This window comes from Heterobasidion irregulare (assembly GCF_000320585.1).
Source record: "Heterobasidion irregulare TC 32-1 unplaced genomic scaffold scaffold_05, whole genome shotgun sequence".
NCBI lineage: Eukaryota > Fungi > Basidiomycota > Agaricomycetes > Russulales > Bondarzewiaceae > Heterobasidion > Heterobasidion irregulare.
The window spans coordinates 211,150-228,290 of NW_009258201.1; the positions used below are offsets into that span (position 1 = coordinate 211,150).

Sequence of the window (17,141 nt, forward strand, 5' to 3'; positions counted from 1 at the left end):
TCGAGGTTAGGGTCAAACAGCGCTTGCATCTTCTTTGCGATTCTCCTGCATAGCGCAAATATCGACAGCTACTCAGAGTCTCTGAAATCCACAGGAGGTTCTTAGCGTGCATTGAGACCGTAGACTTTGGAACTATAGATGAATGGCAGTGGACGTCAACTCATGGCACAAGTCCACAACAATCACAAAAAATGGCTCTTTTTGTCCGAGAGAATTGTTCTTACGGTATGGTTCGAATCGCTACTCACAGTCTTTATACATCATGCAGACTTCAACCCTTCCTCGTCGACGACCTTCCACTTGCGGAAAGCCTCCACCAGCTTTGCCCATCTGCCTTCATCCGCGGCCATCAGCTCCGTCCACTCTTTAGAATCAGTCCCCAACATGTCCTCGAGCCATATGATGCTGGAATAGATAGCGGCGTCCGCGAAGGATGGCGTATCGCCCATGACGAACACGGTGCCCTGACCGTTCTCCTTCAACCAGCCATCGATCTCCGTAAGTCCCTGCCGTGCCTTGCTCCATAGTGTGGCCCGAGCCTCACCCTGCGGGGTATACTCCTCGAGTGTCATCCCAAACATGGCCTCGCGCGTGCGTCGGAAGAACTCCGCGCTGCGAGGGTTGAGCTTCAGCGCGCTAGGCAGCCCGAGGAGGGGGTAGATATAGGTGCTAATTTTCTGGGCCCAGACGCCGAGGAACATCGCGTGGAAGGCCTTCGTGCCCGCGGGGACGAGGGTGAACGGCGTGTTCGGGTACGTGGCATCCAGGTACTGCGCGATCTTGAACGAGTCAGAGACGACGGTGCCGGTCGCGAGGTCCTGTAGGACCGGCAGCGTGTACAGCGGCTCGCCGTTCTTGATCTGCGTGGGCTCCGCGCCGATCTGCTTGCAGAGGCCCGCGATGTCGGGGTACTCGACCCACACGGTCTTGTATGGGAGGGCCTTCATGTTAAGTGTGAGTCTGCGGCCGGTTGTGGGCGCGATGAGTGAGTGCGCGGGTTCGAGAGGAGGGATCGGTTCGCGTACCTCGCTTTCCATGGGTTCGGAGTCCATGCTTTGGTGGGCGTGCTCGAGGGAATATCGTACAGGATAATGGTGCTCGACATGATGGGTGTGGATGAAGTGGGTGTTGAAAGATACTGCTGGGAAGACTCTCATGCGACGCGCACATAAATACTTCTGCGAAGACGGTGGCCGGGGATTTGAATTACACCTATCGATACCTCAGGTGACTCGTGGGAGTACGGATTGGTAACACAGCCAAGATGCTTGCTCAGCAGCAAGATACATCTTAGGAAACCATCAATTGGAATGATAACTTTCGCGTAGGATGGTGTTCGGCGAAGCTATGAAGGAGCATAAGACTCTCACGGGGTGACATGACCCCATGTCGAGGTTAGGGTCAAATAACGCTTGTATTCACCTTCTCTGCCATTTTCCTGCATAGCGCAGATATCAACAGCCACTCAGAGTCTCTGAAATCCACAGGAGGTTTTTAGCGTGCATTGAGACCGTAGACTTTGGAACTATAGATGAATGGCAGTGGACGTCAACTCATGGCACAAGTCCACAACAATCGCAAAAAATAGCTCTTTTTGTCCGAGAGAATTGTTCTTACGGTATGGTTCGAATCGCTACTCACAGTCTTTGTACATCATGCAGACTTCAACCCTTCCTCGTCGACGACTTTCCACTTGCGGAAAGCCTCCACCAGCTTTGCCCATCTGCCTTCATCCGCGGCCATCAGCTCCGTCCACTCTTTAGAATCAGTCCCCAACATGTCCTCGAGCCATATGATACTGGAATAGATAGCGGCGTCCGCGAAGGATGGCGTATCGCCCATGACGAACACGGTGCCCTGACCGTTCTCCTTCAACCAGCCATCGATCTCCGTAAGCCCCTGCCGTGCCTTGCTCCATGAGGCGGCTCTCGCCTCGCCCTGCGGCGTGAACTCCTCGAGCGTCTTCCCAAACATGGCCTCGCGCGTGCGTCGGAAATACTCCGCGCTGCGAGGGTTGAGCTTCAGCGCGCTAGGAAACGCGAGGAGGGGGAAGACATAGGCGCTAATTTTCTGGGCCCAAACGCCGAGGAACATCGCGTGGAAGGCCTTCGTGCCCGCGGGGACGAGGGTGAACGGCGTGTTCGGGTACGTGGCGTCCAGGTACTGCGCGATCTTGAACGAGTCAGAGACGACGGTGCCGGTCGCGAGGTCCTGTAGGACCGGCAGCGTGTACAGCGGCTCGCCGTTCTTGATCTGCGTGGGCTCCGCGCCGATCTGCTTGCAGAGGCCCGCGATGTCGGGGTACTCGACCCATACGGTCTTGTATGGGAGGGCCTTCATGTTAAGTGTGAGTCTGCGGCCGGTTGGGGGCGCGGTGAGTGAGTGCGTGGGTTGGAAAAAAGGGGTCGGTTCGCGTACCTCGCTTTCCATGGGTTCGGAGTCCATGCTTTGGTGGGCGTGCTCGAGGGAATGTCGTACAAAATAATGGTGCTCGACATGATGGGTGTGTGTGAAGTGGATGTTGAAATTTACTGCTGGGAGGACTCTCAGGCGACGCGCACCTAAATACTCCTTCGCGAAGACGGTGGGAATGAAATTCCACCCATCGATATCTCAGATGACTCGTGGGAGGGAGGATTGGTAACACGGCCAAGATGCTTGCTCAGCAGCTGAGTAGAGTGGGGTGGTAACTTTCACATACGAGGGCGCCCGGCAACTGAAGCGATGAATGGTCATGGATGAATGCAAGAAGGGGGTCTCGCTGGTTCTTGTCAAACTCCCGGGAGACATGACCCCGTGGCGAGGTTAAGGTCAACGGGTCTTGCATTCGTTTTCCCCATCGTTCTCCTGTAATTCGGGGCAGTCGACGGCCTTTCGCAGTCTTCGAAGTCCACAAGTTGCTCTTAGAGCTCACCGAGACCTCGTTTCGAAGCAGATGAACCCTGGTGGAACAAGTTGTGTGTATCCACTGACTCATTACATAAGGAGCGAGGATGACAAACGCCTCCCTGGGCGAGGTTCTTGGGCGAGGCAAAACCTCTCGCTTTCGCGGCAACCATGCCGATTGTACAATTTGCCCCGTTCTCATCCCTCGTTCAGCCCACTCTATGGCACGAGCTGACACGGTTGAAGCTTGAAGTACTACGCTTGTCCGAGGACTCTGTCCCGCTCACCGCGACGTATTCGACTGGACGAACTATAAAGGATAGAAATACCGGCCAAGAGGTCGCGCTTGGCTGCAACCTCAACGTCGGAGGGGAAGGGTTTGAAAAAGACCATAGGTTTGTTGACTGATTCTTGCTGGATCGCGTATTTGTGTGTTGAATGCAAAGTCAGTTTGCCGTCCTTCTCCGTCGCCGCGCGAGGCGTGTTGAAGAATTACAACACGATCGAAGACTTCAAGAAGGCAGATAAGCACGCGCTATTCAACCAAACCGCAGACGAGGTGTGTAGTACCCCTTCTGGACACACCGATCTAATTTATCTAGCGAACATTGTCAGATTTGGGAGAGCATCACCACCAAACGCGATACTTCTGCCCTCACCCGTTTCCTCGTGATCACTTTCGCAGACCTCAAGAAATACAAATATTACTACTGGTTTGCGTTCCCGGCATTGGTTGCTAAGCCTTCCTGGGAGATCGCGAATGACTGGACAGGCGCTCAGGAAGCATTCTCGGCAGACCAGGTGAGCGTCCTCCGCATAGACGTAGATGATCGATCGAAATTAATTCCTCCAAGTTATCGTCGATTCACGATAGAATAGTCGCATCTCCGTCAGCCTTTTTCCTCGTCCGTCCATCTTCGGAGGGCACCGGCGTAGACATCGCACCCGTGGAAGAATATACCTCTTTCTTCGCGAATGTCTCGTCTGAATCTGTGAGCTCTTGTCTTGCCTATATCCAAGTCCAGACTTATATATGTGTATATGCAGCAAACGGTCGCGTTCATCGATCCATCTCCTCATCTGTCCAACCCAGGCTGGCCCCTCCGCAACCTCCTCGCCTGTCTCCGCGTCTGGTATCCCGACTCGACAGGCACCGTCCGCGTGCTCTGCTGGCGCGACTCTGAGAAGCCCCACGAAGGTGCGCAGTGGCGCAGTCGCTTCGGTGTTTTGAGCGCGGCGGCGCAAGGGCAGGGAAAGCCGAGCGCGGTTGGGTGGGAGAAGAATGCACAGGGCAAGCTTGGCGCGCGGGTCGCAGATTTGGCGCCGATGATGGATCCGACGAGGTAAGTCATTCGCATGATCTATGCGTCGGTGGTGATAGCGTTTGACGGCATCGTTTGTCAGACTCGCTGATCAAGCTGTCGATCTGAACCTGAAGCTCATGCGGTGGCGTATCTTGCCCTCTCTGGATCTGGAGAAGGTCGCCGCGACGCGCTGTTTGCTCCTCGGTGCAGGCACCCTCGGGTGCTACGTTGCGCGCACGCTCATGGTGCGTCTACCTTGCGGTGCTCGTTGCCCATCTCACATGCTTTTGACGTGACTGTAGGGTTGGGGCATTCGCACGATCACACTCGTTGATTCCGCGCGCGTGTCCTTTTCAAACCCGGTCCGCCAGCCCTTGTTCGAATTTGAGGATTGTTTGAACGGCGGAAAGCCTAAGGCACAATGCGCCGCGGACCGTTTGAAGAAGATTTTCCCTGGTGTAGTGAGCATCCGGTGTCCCGTTCTGGGATTTTACAGGGATCTGAATTTGCTCTAGAATGCAACTGGACACTCCCTCTCCATTCCTATGCCGGGTCACCCGATCCCTCCTGGCTCCACCGAACAGGCCAAAGCAGATGTCGCAGCGCTGGAGAAACTCGTGGATGAGCACGACGCCGTCTTCTTGCTGATGGACTCGCGGGAGAGTCGTTGGCTCCCAACCGTGCTTGGTGCGGCGAAGGGCAAGGTTCGCACGATCCCGATGACGAGAGGAACATGCTCCCTGACATCGATTCCAGATCGTAATGAATGCTGCGCTTGGATTCGACACCTTCCTCGTGATGCGTCATGGGGCGCGCAAGGCTCCAACCGATGGACATCGGCTGGGATGCTATTACTGCAACGATATCGTAGCACCCGCAGATGTGCGCGTTTTTGTGGATATGCGAGTCCCAAAAATTCACTGACATTTTGATTACTAGTCGCTGACCGATCGCACGCTTGATCAAATGTGTACGGTCACGCGTCCTGGCCTCGCTTCCATCGCAGCATCTACCGCAGTCGAGTTGCTCGTGTCCCTCCTGCAGCACCCACTTGGGTGAGTTCTTCTGGCTCCTATCAAAACACCACGATCTGAAGGCTTCGATGCTCCAGGATTGACGCGCCTCCCCCTCCTATCGGCGACAAAGGTGTCTCGGATGAGGCTGCAACAGGTGTGCTCGGGCTCGTCCCGCACCAGCTGCGAGGCTTCCTTGCACAGTTCAGGAATATGCCGATCGTGGGCGCTGCGTACTCCCGGTGTACGGGATGCAGCGAGACCGTACGTGCCGTCCCGATCTTCTGTTTCAAACCCACATGATCGTCTCGCGCAGGTCATCAATGCGTATGAGACGCAAGGCTTTGATATGCTGCTCAAGGCGTTCAACGAGCCCGGATACCTTGAGGCGCTGACGGGGCTCGATCAGCTACACGCAGAAGGCGAGGCGGCGCTAGAGGCTGTCGATTGGGAAGAAGATGCTGAGGACGACTTTTAATGACACGATGTGATCATGAAAGGGTTGGGAAGATGTGAATGTGTTCATCGAGCTCTGGAATTTGGATACCCCCGTTAAGTGTTGTAATATACTTACTGTAGTGCGTGTCTTGTGTACTGAGGAATGTAACTTGTTGATCTGCTGAAAGTGCAGCATGCTTGGACTCAATGAAATGGTAGGTTTTGCGATCGCAAAGTACATAAATACGAGATCCCCCGAATTTCTTGGTATTCACTTTCTGCATAGTGCCTTGCTTACATGGATGAACCACGACGATCCAGACGCCTCGACGGAAGATTGGGATTACGCGCTGTTAGAGAAGCTGTCAAAGCCCGTCGCAGATCCTGAAAGGAACTCTCAATGAATCGAAGCAAGACAAATGGCACAAACAGACTCATACCTACTTCGCCCTGACATTCAAGGTGCCCGTTTCGCTATCCACAGAGTCCTGTAAGTGACCGACGAGGGTCAATAATGAAGAACCCCGCTTTCGATCGAGCACAAAGCCCTTACATGGAGGTTAACGTCAACCGCCATCTGGATGGTCGTCACAGACTTCTGTGTACATCGAGCCGTCAACTTGCTTTGGAGAGAACTCCTGCCATTGAATCTGCACGCAATGTCTGTCAGAAAATACAATCACCCCCTCATAGCAGTGTGAAGCGCGAGACGTACGAAGCGAGGAGCGAGTTGGAGTAGACTGTTTGTTATGAGGTGAGCAGCCTGCTATTTCGCCCAAAAAGTAGAAAATGATTGATTACTCTTCGCGTAGAACACTGAGACGGTGGCCCATATGTATATGTCTAAGATGGTCTCAGTTAAGACATTATATCTACAGACTCGTCTGGATACGATGGCTACTCACACTTGTGCGAATCTACCAGGAACTGCAGGACATTGCTGAGTGAAATAACACACAGTCAAAAGTCAGCTTACCAAGACCAGCATCAATATCGCGGTGACGCTAGCGTTTCAAGAACACATGTCAATCAGACAGGAAAACATTTGAGTGGAGAGACAAGCTCGCACCTCATAACAGCACCGGCCTCTGATAATGATGTCAGAAGTTGTTCGGTATTTGATCAGAGAAAAAGGCATGCCCATTGTCCATAACATAAGTTTGTCGATCACCATATTTGTTCTGATGCTGTTTCAGCAGACACAAAGGCAACTTGGCCTCGAGATACGCACCGCTCGAACCCGGCCCTCTCCCGCCACAAGTAATACGACATGGTGACCGCGTTTAATGTGTCCACGCACACAGCCAGAACTAGCGTCGCAGTCGCGAGCCACTGCCAACGCTCACCAAATTCACGAAAGGTCGGTGCCAACGTGCCCACTACGAAGATAGTGATGGAACATGCCAGGCGCAGGATAGATCCGATGCACGATAAGACCGGGACCAGCAGGCTGCCACTTATCAAGTATATCCTGTATGCGCTGTAAGACTACAGAATAACATTAGTGAGTTGTGTAACAGGTTAATTCTCTGGTGAAGACGAGCCTGAACGATGGCGCCGATGACTCCGTCGAAGATAGCCGATGTGTTGAGAGTCCAATGAGTGCCTTGGAGCATGTCGGGCTTCCCATAAAATGTTACTGTGAGTCGATACAGATACATCCACGCGAAAATCGTATGCACTGTTTCCAATGTCCTGTGCATCTCGTCTGGGCTGCAAGCAGATTTGAAGGCAACAAAACAACCAACCAAACTATAGCGATCTGCTAAATGGTTAAAATACATTCAAGTGGGGGTGAAGACCTCTGTCGACCTACCAAGGCACGGATCAGGAGCGAATCGTGTGCAGAGTTTTTATGATATATATACACTTGAACAGTCGTGACACCATAAAGAACTGAAGATATCAATACTCCAAATTCCATGGCACCAATACTAAGGCCAAGCGTTGAAGACATGGTGGGGAAGACGGGTAGTAGTGGGACAAACACTGATGACCAGAATTTATACAACGAGTGAGTGACGTCTGACAGATGGGCAGGTGGAGTATCAAGGAGAGAGAGAATCAAAAAACTGGATACTGGACAAGATGCTTCCATACTAGACAAGGAAGATGTGCAGCTACATCTCACAACACTGCCACATTGTGATTCTCATCAATCCAACACATTGAGAGAGAATCTGATCACTGACACGTGCAGAACTTCACCTCCGCAGACAGGAGACCCAGCGAACCGAGCGGGTTGACCCAATAGCGCAGTTCATTACCTTGGGTTAGGATATCCATGTCTGTGAGCCACTTGAGAGTTTGTGTAAGCACATACGTCAAGTTAAAACATACAACGAATAGAACGATTCGCCAAGGCGCCGGTTTGAATGTTGCGGGCCCACTGAAGATCTGACATGGGCTGTCTGTATCACAGAATGATGTGGTATGGGCGATACTGCACATGGCTTATTTTGATTTGAGTGATGGAACGTATCGAGGTAGGAGCTCGCCTGTGTAGTGCGCTGCAAGAGCAGGTGATAATGTGAGTAGTGGAACAGACACTTTCGGTGAGCACTTCATAAGGGGTGTCGTCTGCGTAAGGCCGTATCACCACCAAGAATAGATGATAGATGTTGCGGTGATCATTGCCGAGTCGTGATCTCACGTCTCAGGGGCGGATGTCTCGAGAGACAGTCAGATAAAAAGATGGGTATCATGGCATTCTCATCATGGCATGCATGAACAAAGCAATGGTAACTCCCTTGATACTGTATGTTTTAAGAATTACGTCTCTTTGAAGAGCTTGCAAGGACTCATCAGGAGACTGAGCGAGGTCAGGAATCTGTGCGAGATCGGGAGCGTGTGCGAGCATGTAAGTGAGAATGAGTGTGGTGACTGTCGCAGCGATGGATATGAACAGGGCGCCGTAGGTGGATACGAGCAGAGCTTTGAAGGCAGATGTTGTTGGATCCAGTTCCTCTGCTGGGATTGCTTTCAAAAAGACGAGCATCTGGGCTTCCAACGTAGCGAATAAAGCAGACTGATGGCATTGGTGGGTTAGCCATTACGCATTGCGGTCGGGCGCTTCCCAACATACTACAGTCGCGGCGCCTTGAAAGATTGGTAACAAGGCCTCGCTGGAGGGTTGTCTCGACTCATCTGTCATCCAGTAGGTTAGCGTACATAGAGAATAAGTGATTGTATTGCATACTGTCAGGTTTCTCCGTCAAACTAGAGGACATTTTCCGGTACTATCGATTTCATTGACCGCTAGTTGGAGGAGATGAAGAAGATGTTGGTTAAAATGGACTGAGTCTGAGTCTTTATATTCGGATGGCTAGGAATAGAGCAAAAAAATGCGCAGCGAACACATCCATACAGGGTGCCGTCTGGACATGAGGGCGCGGCGATGTCGTGCGAGAATGGTAGCAGGTCAACTGTTGGAAGCAAATCGCAGAACGATCAACATAAGTGCACAAGGTCAGATAAAATCAGCACTATGCAATGTATATATCTCCCGTGTCACTGATAGATGCGCAGATGAGTATACATGCAGAGCAATGCACTCACTTCATTCATCATAGGTTTCATTTAGCTAGGATAGCTCCATCACGGAATGTATAGAAGACCTAGGATTGGATGCGTCCTCAAGTAGGCCATGAGCTTAGAAGCGAGTTGCATGAGATCGTAGTGAAGAAATCCGAGACGTTCCGACATTCACAATCACAAGTAGGGCGTCGGAAGCTTGTGTTGACGAAGCTTACATTAAGAGATGGGAGAGGCTACGATAGGGAAGACGAAGGCTTGAGGATACATTTGAGGCTCTCTGAGTTTCACTGCCCGCCATGCGGAGGAGCGAGAGATGAACAGGGCCACGTATGGTCTAAACTCCATATGCGACACTACATAATTTATAAGCGCTTAAAAGAGCTCTGGTACAAGCGACCAGCCTCCTCTCGCCTTTAAAGTCGGCGGCATCTACAAGTTCTTATGTTGATGTGAGTGGTGAGTTTGAGGGTACGGTTACCCTGTAAAATGTCCTGTGACTCACAAATAAACAGCATCAGCGCGATGGTATTTCTGAATCTTTATATACCTTGGGGGTCGCGAATCGGAAATGAGACAAGGAAATCGTAAGAGGGATGGCCAAGGAGCTCCAAGGAGTCCAACTTCCAAGGCGAGGTTAGGGTTCGAAGCACCATCTGATTCGCCTCCATGACAAGTCAGACCAGCGCCTTGTCACTTCCTGACGAAACAAGAAATGCTTGACTATATAGAAGTTCGAGCGCTCTTTTTTTCCTTGCACCACCGCCATGACCAGTTCAGCCTCGCCAGCAGACGCCCAGAAGATGGCGGAAAATGTACAGGAACTTGAGATACAGACAGAGGACGTGTACGCTGGAGACGGGCTCGATCCTGTGTATCAGGCCAAAGCCAGAATTCTGAACGATGCTCTGCAGGAAATCGGCATGGGGAAGTACCAAGTGAGCAACTTTTTCCTGTTTAACACAATAATTCCGTGGCTCTGCAGTGGATTTGCCTTGCCTTGGCGAGAGCTCGAGACATTGCAGATCAAGCTTCAAAGCTTTGTCTGGGCTTATTGTCGAGAAGCGCTGGGAAGCAACACTGCTGTTGGCAAGGTTCTGATTCGAGTGTGAATAGCTAATTGATCAGGGCTATGTGTTGAGCTTGATGCTTTTCTTCGATGAGAACAGGATTCGTTGCTCTTGCATGTTTCGGTTATCTAATCTCCTTCGTGCTCTTGCTTCACGCTGTCTGTGCCGACGTTGACCCGGGATTTGCTCGTGTAGTGGTATCTTTTCGTTGTTGCAGGTTTTGGTTGGTTGTCGTACGTCAATATCTTGTTTTGACTCGTGATCGCGCTTTATTGACGATCTCTCAGTGATAATCTCTGGCCAGTAAGTGTCCTGGACATCTCGTAGAACTCTTCGTTCCATTTCTTTCGAAACCGTCGAATGCGAATAGTCCTTTTACACTCCCTTGAAGCGCATCAAACATCTTCTCCCAGTTGAACCACGTGACATCGCTGTCAACATACACTGTTCCCACTTTCCTTCCCCCCAAAGCTGACCACAAATCCATTCCATGAATACGAACAAGCGATTTGTTCTTTCACTGACCTCTGTTCTCAGATCGTGACTGGGCTGATCTTACCGCCCGTCGTCAACGAGTTCGCCTTCAAAGGCCCGTTTTTAAAGCTAGGTCAGAACATCGGGCTGCTCGTCGGTGCCGCATTTTGGGGCGTTGGGTCAGACGTCTGGGGACGCAAGTTTGTTGTCTCTTTTGCTCCTGGAGCTGCTAACTAATATAATTTTGACAGATGGTCGTTCAATCTTACGCTATTGATCACTGGCATTTTCGCTGTTGCAGCCGGCGGGTCCCCGAACTTCGTTGCGCTCTGCTCATTGGCTGCTGTATGGAGCATCGGGGTGGGCGGGAATTTGCCTGTCGACTCTGCCGTCTTCCTAGGTCGGTCGACAACTCGGATCAAACATAACACCTATGACGCTGACAAACTCGTGCGATTCACGCAGAATTTGTACCTGCTTCGCACCAGTACCTCCTCACCGTCTTGTCCATCTGGTGGGCCCTCGGCCAGTTGCTCGGAAGTCTGGTGAGTGTTCTCGATGCTTCAATTACATCTCAGTCCGGAACATCAGAGAGCATCCGTGACATCCGACCGACTTCTTCCGACTCGGAAAAACTGACGTGTCCTTCCAGGTTGCCTGGCCTCTAATCGCAAACTACTCGTGCCCGACAACGGTGAACCCTTCACCATGCCTCCGCGATTCCAATCAAGGGTGGCGATACTTCCTCTTCACTATGGGCGGGCTCATGCTCGTGCTATTTGCGCTCCGTTTCTTCGTGTTCCATTTGTACGAGAGCCCGAAGTATCTGATGGGTCGTGGACGCGATGCAGAGGCCGTCGAGATCATTCATAGGGTCGCGGAGTATAATTGGAGGAGCAGCAGTTTGACACTGGAAATGCTCAGGAGGGCCGAGCAACAGGGCACCAATGATGAGAAGACAACAGAAAAGGTGGATGAGGAGGACAGGGAAAGGGGTACGGATATGGATACATCCAGAGTCGCCGCTGTGAAGAGGAAGTTAAGCGGCTTTGGGCGGTCGCACGTCTCGGCATTATTCAGGACGCGGAAACTAGCCCAGTCCACTAGTTTGCTCATCGTGCTTTGGGGTACGCTTCCCCCCTCCATTTATTTTCCTCTTCCATCGCGCTCAACTCCTGTTCTAGCTTTGATCGGTCTCGCGTTTCCTCTGTAAGTTTCAATTTTTACTTGCTGGTCGAGTGATACTGATTACAAGCTTGACTCAGTTATAACAGCTTTGTGACTTACTTGTGCGTACTCTGCTCTTGCAAGGATGATATGACCTTGCGTCGCGAACCTGACCGTCCCTCGTTGCCACCCATTCGCTGTCAGTCTCGCTACCCGTGGCGCCGACTTCGGGGATGGCTCCGTCTACATCACCTATCGTAACGTAAGATCATGCGTCGGCTCTTCTGGCTCGAGAACTAAACTAAGCTAACCGCTCCCCTTTCAGCAAGTGATCCTCAGCGTCATCGGTGTGCCTGGTGCCCTCCTTGCTGGCTGGGCTGTCGAGCTTCCTTACCTTGGCCGACGCGGCTCGCTCGCCATATCCACGAGTTCGTCCCTCCAGCCTCCTTCATCTACCTTGATATCATTGACTGTTCTGCATCTGAATTCTTCACAGCCTTGACCGGCGTCTTCCTCTTTGCTTCCACGACAGCGCGTACATCCAATGCGCTCCTCGGTTGGAACTGCGGCTACAGCTTTACAAGCAACATCATGTATGGTATACTGTATGCCCTCAGCCCAGAGCTGTTTCCGACAAAAAACCGAGGGACGGGGAACGCCATCGTCGCGAGCGCAAATCGAGTATTTGGAATCATGGTGTGTACATATGTACATATGTTGTCTAGACATTGTCAACGACCCCCGCTTTCTTCTCAGGCACCTATCATTGCCTTGTATGCCGACCTCACCACTTCGGTGCCGATATACATCTCGGGGGCTCTCTTCATTGTCTCTGGGTTCATCGCGCTTTTGCTTCCGTTCGATCCGCGCGGCAAGGCATCGTTGTAGCCTGCTGTACTGCCTACTCGGCCAACGCGTTTCACGAGCAAGGTCACGAGTATTCTTCTTAGTAGGGTAATCCCCGGTCAGTCTGTATCTACGCACGTTGCGTCTCTTTCTTGTCCGTTTCAGCGTTGCACGAGATGGAATGCATTTACGACCTTCGGCAGTGCATGTGCTGGTTGATTGTTCCACGCACTTGTGGTTACGGGCCGTTTGGCAGTTTTTGGTTAGATCGTGCTCTGGGTTGGAGACGAGGATTTGAGATTGAATTGGAACAAATTTGCATGATCCTTTTCTTCGCTTTCCTCTAGCATAAACCTTAGTCACTGGCACTTCTTCCACTCTTGATGTATCATCATCTGTCGATATCGTCGACTTGAAGCCTCGACATTCGATGGTTCTGTTCTAGGTTGCGACTCTATCTGCCCTCGCGCGCCCAAATTTCTACTGGTGTAGCTTCAGGCTTTCAACTCGCCGCCGTTGTTTGACAGAGATCTTTGTATGTACTCTTGCAAATGCTCCAAGAATGTGGGGTTCGGGCGAATGGTTCGCCCCCGATCCTCGTCGAACGACCCGCCGTTTCCCATTGGCCTATGGTGTGATCAAATTGACCTCGGAAGTCGATCATGCTCCGGTGCCTGGTCAAAAGGCTCAAACAGAATGTTCGTTCGCCTGCGTTGACCACATCTTACAGCATATGTTCGAGGCATGCTTTAGACGGCGAGTGTTTCCGAATTGGTTCCGATTTATCTGACTGAAAGCTTCACACAAGACTTATCATGCGTCCATAAACTCCGCCGGGTGGCCGCGGACAAACCACTCGAGTCTTGACAGACGAACAAGCCCAGACGTGCGCTATCAAATATTGTCATCCTGTATCGATGTCGTTCATAAGGTCCCCGTCTATTCTAATCAAGTCGAGCCGACAGGAAACGGACGGATTCGCGGGAGCTCGTCCTGGCTCGTTTGTGTTCGTCTGCAGTCGGCCATATTAATTTCGAGTTTACATGAGTCGAATTACGTTTTTTCTTGGAGGGCAGCCCGGAAAGTGAGTACAGATCTTCCGATCATCGTTTCAACGATGTATCCACGGTCAGATACTGGGCAGATGCTCCGCTTTACGAGGCCTTACCTGGCTTTACAATACTTTACGTCCCCATTACCCTGGTACCTCATCTTCTTGGTGATCTTCTTAAGCCCGCGAAATACATAAGGGCTGCATCGTTTGGCCTTCTCACCTTTCCATGGCTCCTTTAATATTTGGTATGAGTGGCCCTCGTTCGTCAATTTCTTTTCCCCCTTCCTCGTTACCTTCGTAGTGCATCCGGCGCTTCAACGCTTCTCTCGACGAGGGCAGAGCTGCCTCCTACTGCCCTGTAATTCAACTCATACATCGGATGGTCTCACCGCCAACAGTTCCAGTATTGCGAGGTTAGTCATCAAACCCTCTGAATTGAAGTACCCTTACACTCGTTTCCCCCCGGTCTGGATTCAGGAGTCGTGACAACATTTCACGCCCTAGCTATCATTTCCACCGTTTTCCGACTCATTTATCGCACGCGCGTTCGTCGCCTCGGGTTGGATGATTTGTTTGCGGGGTTCTCGCTATGCTTTCTGTTTGTTTGCCTAGTATGTATATGGGTCCGGACAGATACTCCAGGTGTGTTGTTGTGCTCGTCGATATACTGTCATGCAATTGATCTGTTCGTCCGATACACAGGCGTAGGTCCTTTGAACCAACCACATCGTGCACGGCTTATTGCGTACTGGCTCCTCACTTTTGATTTCACGTGCTGTCTCTGGTACGGTCTTCCGGGCTTGTTTTCCTTAACCTTCACGAGCTCGAACCATGCAGGTCCGTGCGCCTGAGCATCATTTTCTCCATCATGCGCGTCATGCCCCCGATGATGAATATTCGCCGGGTCACGCAATGGTTCTCCGTTTTATTCGTTTTGATGTGGATGGCTCTGATCGTCCAGAAAGCCGTACACTGCACGTTGGACATATCATGGCAGAAGCAGGCTGAGCCTCAGTGTCACCTCGGACGTGCGATTGGCATTACGGAATTAAGCGGTGAGTTTGGTGAGATAATGTGTATTGTAATGATGCTGATTCGTTGCGTGGCAGCCGACTTCGTCTCAGATGTAGTTCTTGTTGTCCTTCCTCTTCGCCTCATGTGGAATTTACAGCTTCCAACTCGGCAGCGCCGCCTATTAATCGCTTTGTTCTCCGCCAGCATGATCATCACTCTTATTAGCATTGTTCACGCCGTATTCGTCATCGGACCCGCCGGTTTCCTTGAAGCCATGTCAGCCAACATTCAGGTAGTGGCATGTTGTAAACTTGCACATTTAGATTCTTGCCCTCACCACATTTTGAGCATTTAGATCGCTGCGTCGCTGATGGTGTGTAACCTCGCTGTCGTGGTCCGCTTCTTCTATCGCTTTTTCGGCTACGATGTGTCCGACGACGTTCCAGTCTTCGTCACGTCAGACACAATTCCAGGGACGAGCGGAGGTCCAGGTCGCAGGGGGGCCCCCATCCGTCTTGGCAACTTGCGCAACGATGCCCGCGTGTCGACACTGCGCTTCTGGAATGACACGAACGTCGACGACGCTGGGATGACACAGTTGACACAATCTAAAGCCCACAGCCATCTGGACTCGCCGGGCTATCGTGATGAAAGACGCGATTTCGAACGACTAGAGTTATCCTTTACACCGACCAAATTCGCTTCGCTCGAGATACCCATGGATGGACAACATAAGTCCGGTCCCATCACTCGAGCAACATTTCCCGCATCTCCAACAGAACCCCAAGCGCGGTGACCATTTACACTTCATTTATCGCAAATTCTCTTCCTTCGTTCTACAGGCATCGTGCCTAATGATTCTTATAGGGCTATTTTATGATCTTCACAATATAGGAGCACCGAGCATCTCGTCTAACATGGCGCACTCTGCAGGAGAGTTGGCCCGTATAAGGATTAGCATATCCTCTGTCCTCGAGGCAACACATGTCCAGTCTTTTTAGGTCGCAGCGTGATGAAGGAGATTTCGTCAGCATAAGTAGTATATAGTGCGAAGTTCCGACAAATTTGGTGTACCAGTACGTCATTATTTGGGTCGTTGGGTTTCTGAGTGCTGCGAATGTACTGGCTACAAAAATGTCCTCTTATGACAGTGCGTGGAGAAATACTTTCAGACGGATTAAATTGTGATCCTCATCGATCTCATCCCCAGGGACGAGAAATGGATGATCGGACATCGCAAGCGCCGAAGACTGCTTGGATTTATTCAATTGACCACTTCCCACTTGCTCAAAGCTTCAGCAAGCCTCGCCCATCGCCCCTCATCCGCAGCCAAAATATCTTTCCACTCCTTCGACTCCGTTCCCATCACCAATTTGATCCAGACCAGATGCGAGCCAATGTCGGCATCCGCAAATGAAGGGGTATCACCCATCACGAACGTCTTGCCAATACCGTTCACGCCCATCCATCCATGTACCTCAGAGAACGTCCCCAGCGACGTCTTCCAGATAGCATCTCGCACCTCACCTTCCGGCGCGAAATCCTCCACCTTCTTGCCAAACCGCACCTCGCGTGTCCGGCGGAAATACTCCATGCTGCGAGGCGAGAGCTGCAGCAGAGTTGCCAGCGCCAGAACCGGAAACATAACATTCTGGATGCGCTGCTCGATCGTGTTTGTAAACATCGCTTGAAAGGCCTCGGTGCCGGCTGGGATGAGTGCCGGTAAAGAAAGGTATGTCTTGTCAAGATACTGTGCGATTTTGAAAGAGTCGGAAACGACAGCTTTCGTCGAAGGGTCGTAGATTATGGGTAGGGTGTAGTGCGGGCTGCCGCCACGGATCTCGGTGTGTGCGGCACCGATCCTTTTGCAAAGGTCGACAACGTCTGGATATTCGACCCACTCGGTCTTGTACGGGATGCCCTTGATGTTCAGCGCAAATCTGAAGTTGCGATATTAATTTCAGTGGGCTTCGATGCTGTACACGATAGATAGACAGATGGACCTCGCTTTCCAAGTATTAGGCGACCACGCATGACCTGCGACAGTACCAGGGATGTCATAGAGAATGATGACGGGAGAATCGGACATGTCGATGGGCCAGATTTGTCGCAATGCGATCACATCGGTTTCTTTAAATACTCCGTTATCTTCTTGGCATGGGTGAGTCACTGCGGGATGTTGACTGTGGACGGAGGTCGACGTTTTCGATAAACATGATTGACGTCGCTTACAGCATCGATCGTGGGCTGATGCATTAACACCGAGATCACATAGCTAACTACAGCGCAGGGAACAACTAGGGAACAATCATCAGGCTGTAATCGAGGAATGGTCAAGTTT

At 51.5% G+C, this 17,141-nt stretch overlaps 8 protein-coding genes across 8 annotated transcripts; 4 read left to right on the forward strand and 4 right to left on the reverse strand.

The window, feature by feature from the left end:
- Positions 1–260: 260 nt before the first annotated feature.
- On the reverse strand, positions 261–1,105 carry HETIRDRAFT_426787 (uncharacterized protein; the record flags this gene model as incomplete). The annotated part of the gene is made up of 2 exons (XM_009547698.1): positions 261–960; positions 1,026–1,105. 2 exons carry the CDS (start codon positions 1,103–1,105, stop codon positions 261–263), a joined length of 780 nt encoding a protein of 259 aa, XP_009545993.1.
- A 548-nt stretch (positions 1,106–1,653) lies between these two features.
- GST13 (glutathione S-transferase) lies at positions 1,654–2,520 on the reverse strand (the record flags this gene model as incomplete). The annotated part of the gene is made up of 2 exons (XM_009547585.1): positions 2,419–2,520; positions 1,654–2,353 (listed from the first exon to the last, which is right to left on the reverse strand). Exons 1-2 carry the CDS (start codon positions 2,496–2,498, stop codon positions 1,654–1,656), a joined length of 780 nt encoding a protein of 259 aa, XP_009545880.1. The 5' UTR covers positions 2,499–2,520.
- A 537-nt stretch (positions 2,521–3,057) lies between these two features.
- On the forward strand, positions 3,058–5,825 carry HETIRDRAFT_383674 (uncharacterized protein; the record flags this gene model as incomplete). Its single annotated transcript, XM_009547699.1, has 12 exons — positions 3,058–3,281; positions 3,337–3,445; positions 3,502–3,693; positions 3,741–3,878; positions 3,934–4,229; positions 4,291–4,435; positions 4,493–4,651; positions 4,706–4,894; positions 4,947–5,072; positions 5,130–5,245; positions 5,302–5,467; positions 5,520–5,825. The coding sequence occupies 12 exons, from the start codon at positions 3,058–3,060 to the stop codon at positions 5,679–5,681; spliced, it is 2,022 nt and encodes a 673-aa protein (XP_009545994.1). The 3' UTR covers positions 5,682–5,825.
- Positions 5,826–6,653: 828 nt separating this feature from the next.
- On the reverse strand, positions 6,654–7,598 carry HETIRDRAFT_317222 (uncharacterized protein; the record flags this gene model as incomplete). The annotated part of the gene is made up of 4 exons (XM_009547700.1): positions 6,654–6,822; positions 6,873–7,129; positions 7,192–7,336; positions 7,444–7,598. The coding sequence occupies 4 exons, from the start codon at positions 7,596–7,598 to the stop codon at positions 6,654–6,656; spliced, it is 726 nt and encodes a 241-aa protein (XP_009545995.1).
- A 2,380-nt stretch (positions 7,599–9,978) lies between these two features.
- Positions 9,979–13,290, forward strand: HETIRDRAFT_156175 (major facilitator superfamily; the record flags this gene model as incomplete). The annotated part of the gene is made up of 12 exons (XM_009547701.1): positions 9,979–10,106; positions 10,533–10,548; positions 10,783–10,919; positions 10,971–11,119; positions 11,185–11,264; positions 11,372–11,846; positions 11,904–11,928; positions 11,985–12,008; positions 12,091–12,148; positions 12,212–12,314; positions 12,383–12,582; positions 12,643–13,290. 12 exons carry the CDS (start codon positions 9,979–9,981, stop codon positions 12,772–12,774), a joined length of 1,527 nt encoding a protein of 508 aa, XP_009545996.1. The 3' UTR covers positions 12,775–13,290.
- On the forward strand, positions 12,909–13,079 carry HETIRDRAFT_417486 (uncharacterized protein; the record flags this gene model as incomplete). The annotated part of the gene is made up of 1 exon (XM_009547702.1): positions 12,909–13,079. One exon carries the CDS (start codon positions 12,909–12,911, stop codon positions 13,077–13,079), a length of 171 nt encoding a protein of 56 aa, XP_009545997.1.
- A 975-nt stretch (positions 13,291–14,265) lies between the features above and the next one.
- On the forward strand, positions 14,266–15,194 carry HETIRDRAFT_246383 (uncharacterized protein; the record flags this gene model as incomplete). The annotated part of the gene is made up of 5 exons (XM_009547703.1): positions 14,266–14,428; positions 14,495–14,570; positions 14,624–14,841; positions 14,896–15,092; positions 15,156–15,194. Coding segments are annotated over 5 exons (693 nt in total), but the record flags the coding sequence as incomplete, so codon positions are not given.
- An 870-nt stretch (positions 15,195–16,064) lies between these two features.
- Positions 16,065–16,889, reverse strand: GST14 (glutathione S-transferase; the record flags this gene model as incomplete). Its single annotated transcript, XM_009547704.1, has 2 exons — positions 16,065–16,740; positions 16,804–16,889. 2 exons carry the CDS (start codon positions 16,887–16,889, stop codon positions 16,065–16,067), a joined length of 762 nt encoding a protein of 253 aa, XP_009545999.1.
- Positions 16,890–17,141: the final 252 nt, after the last annotated feature.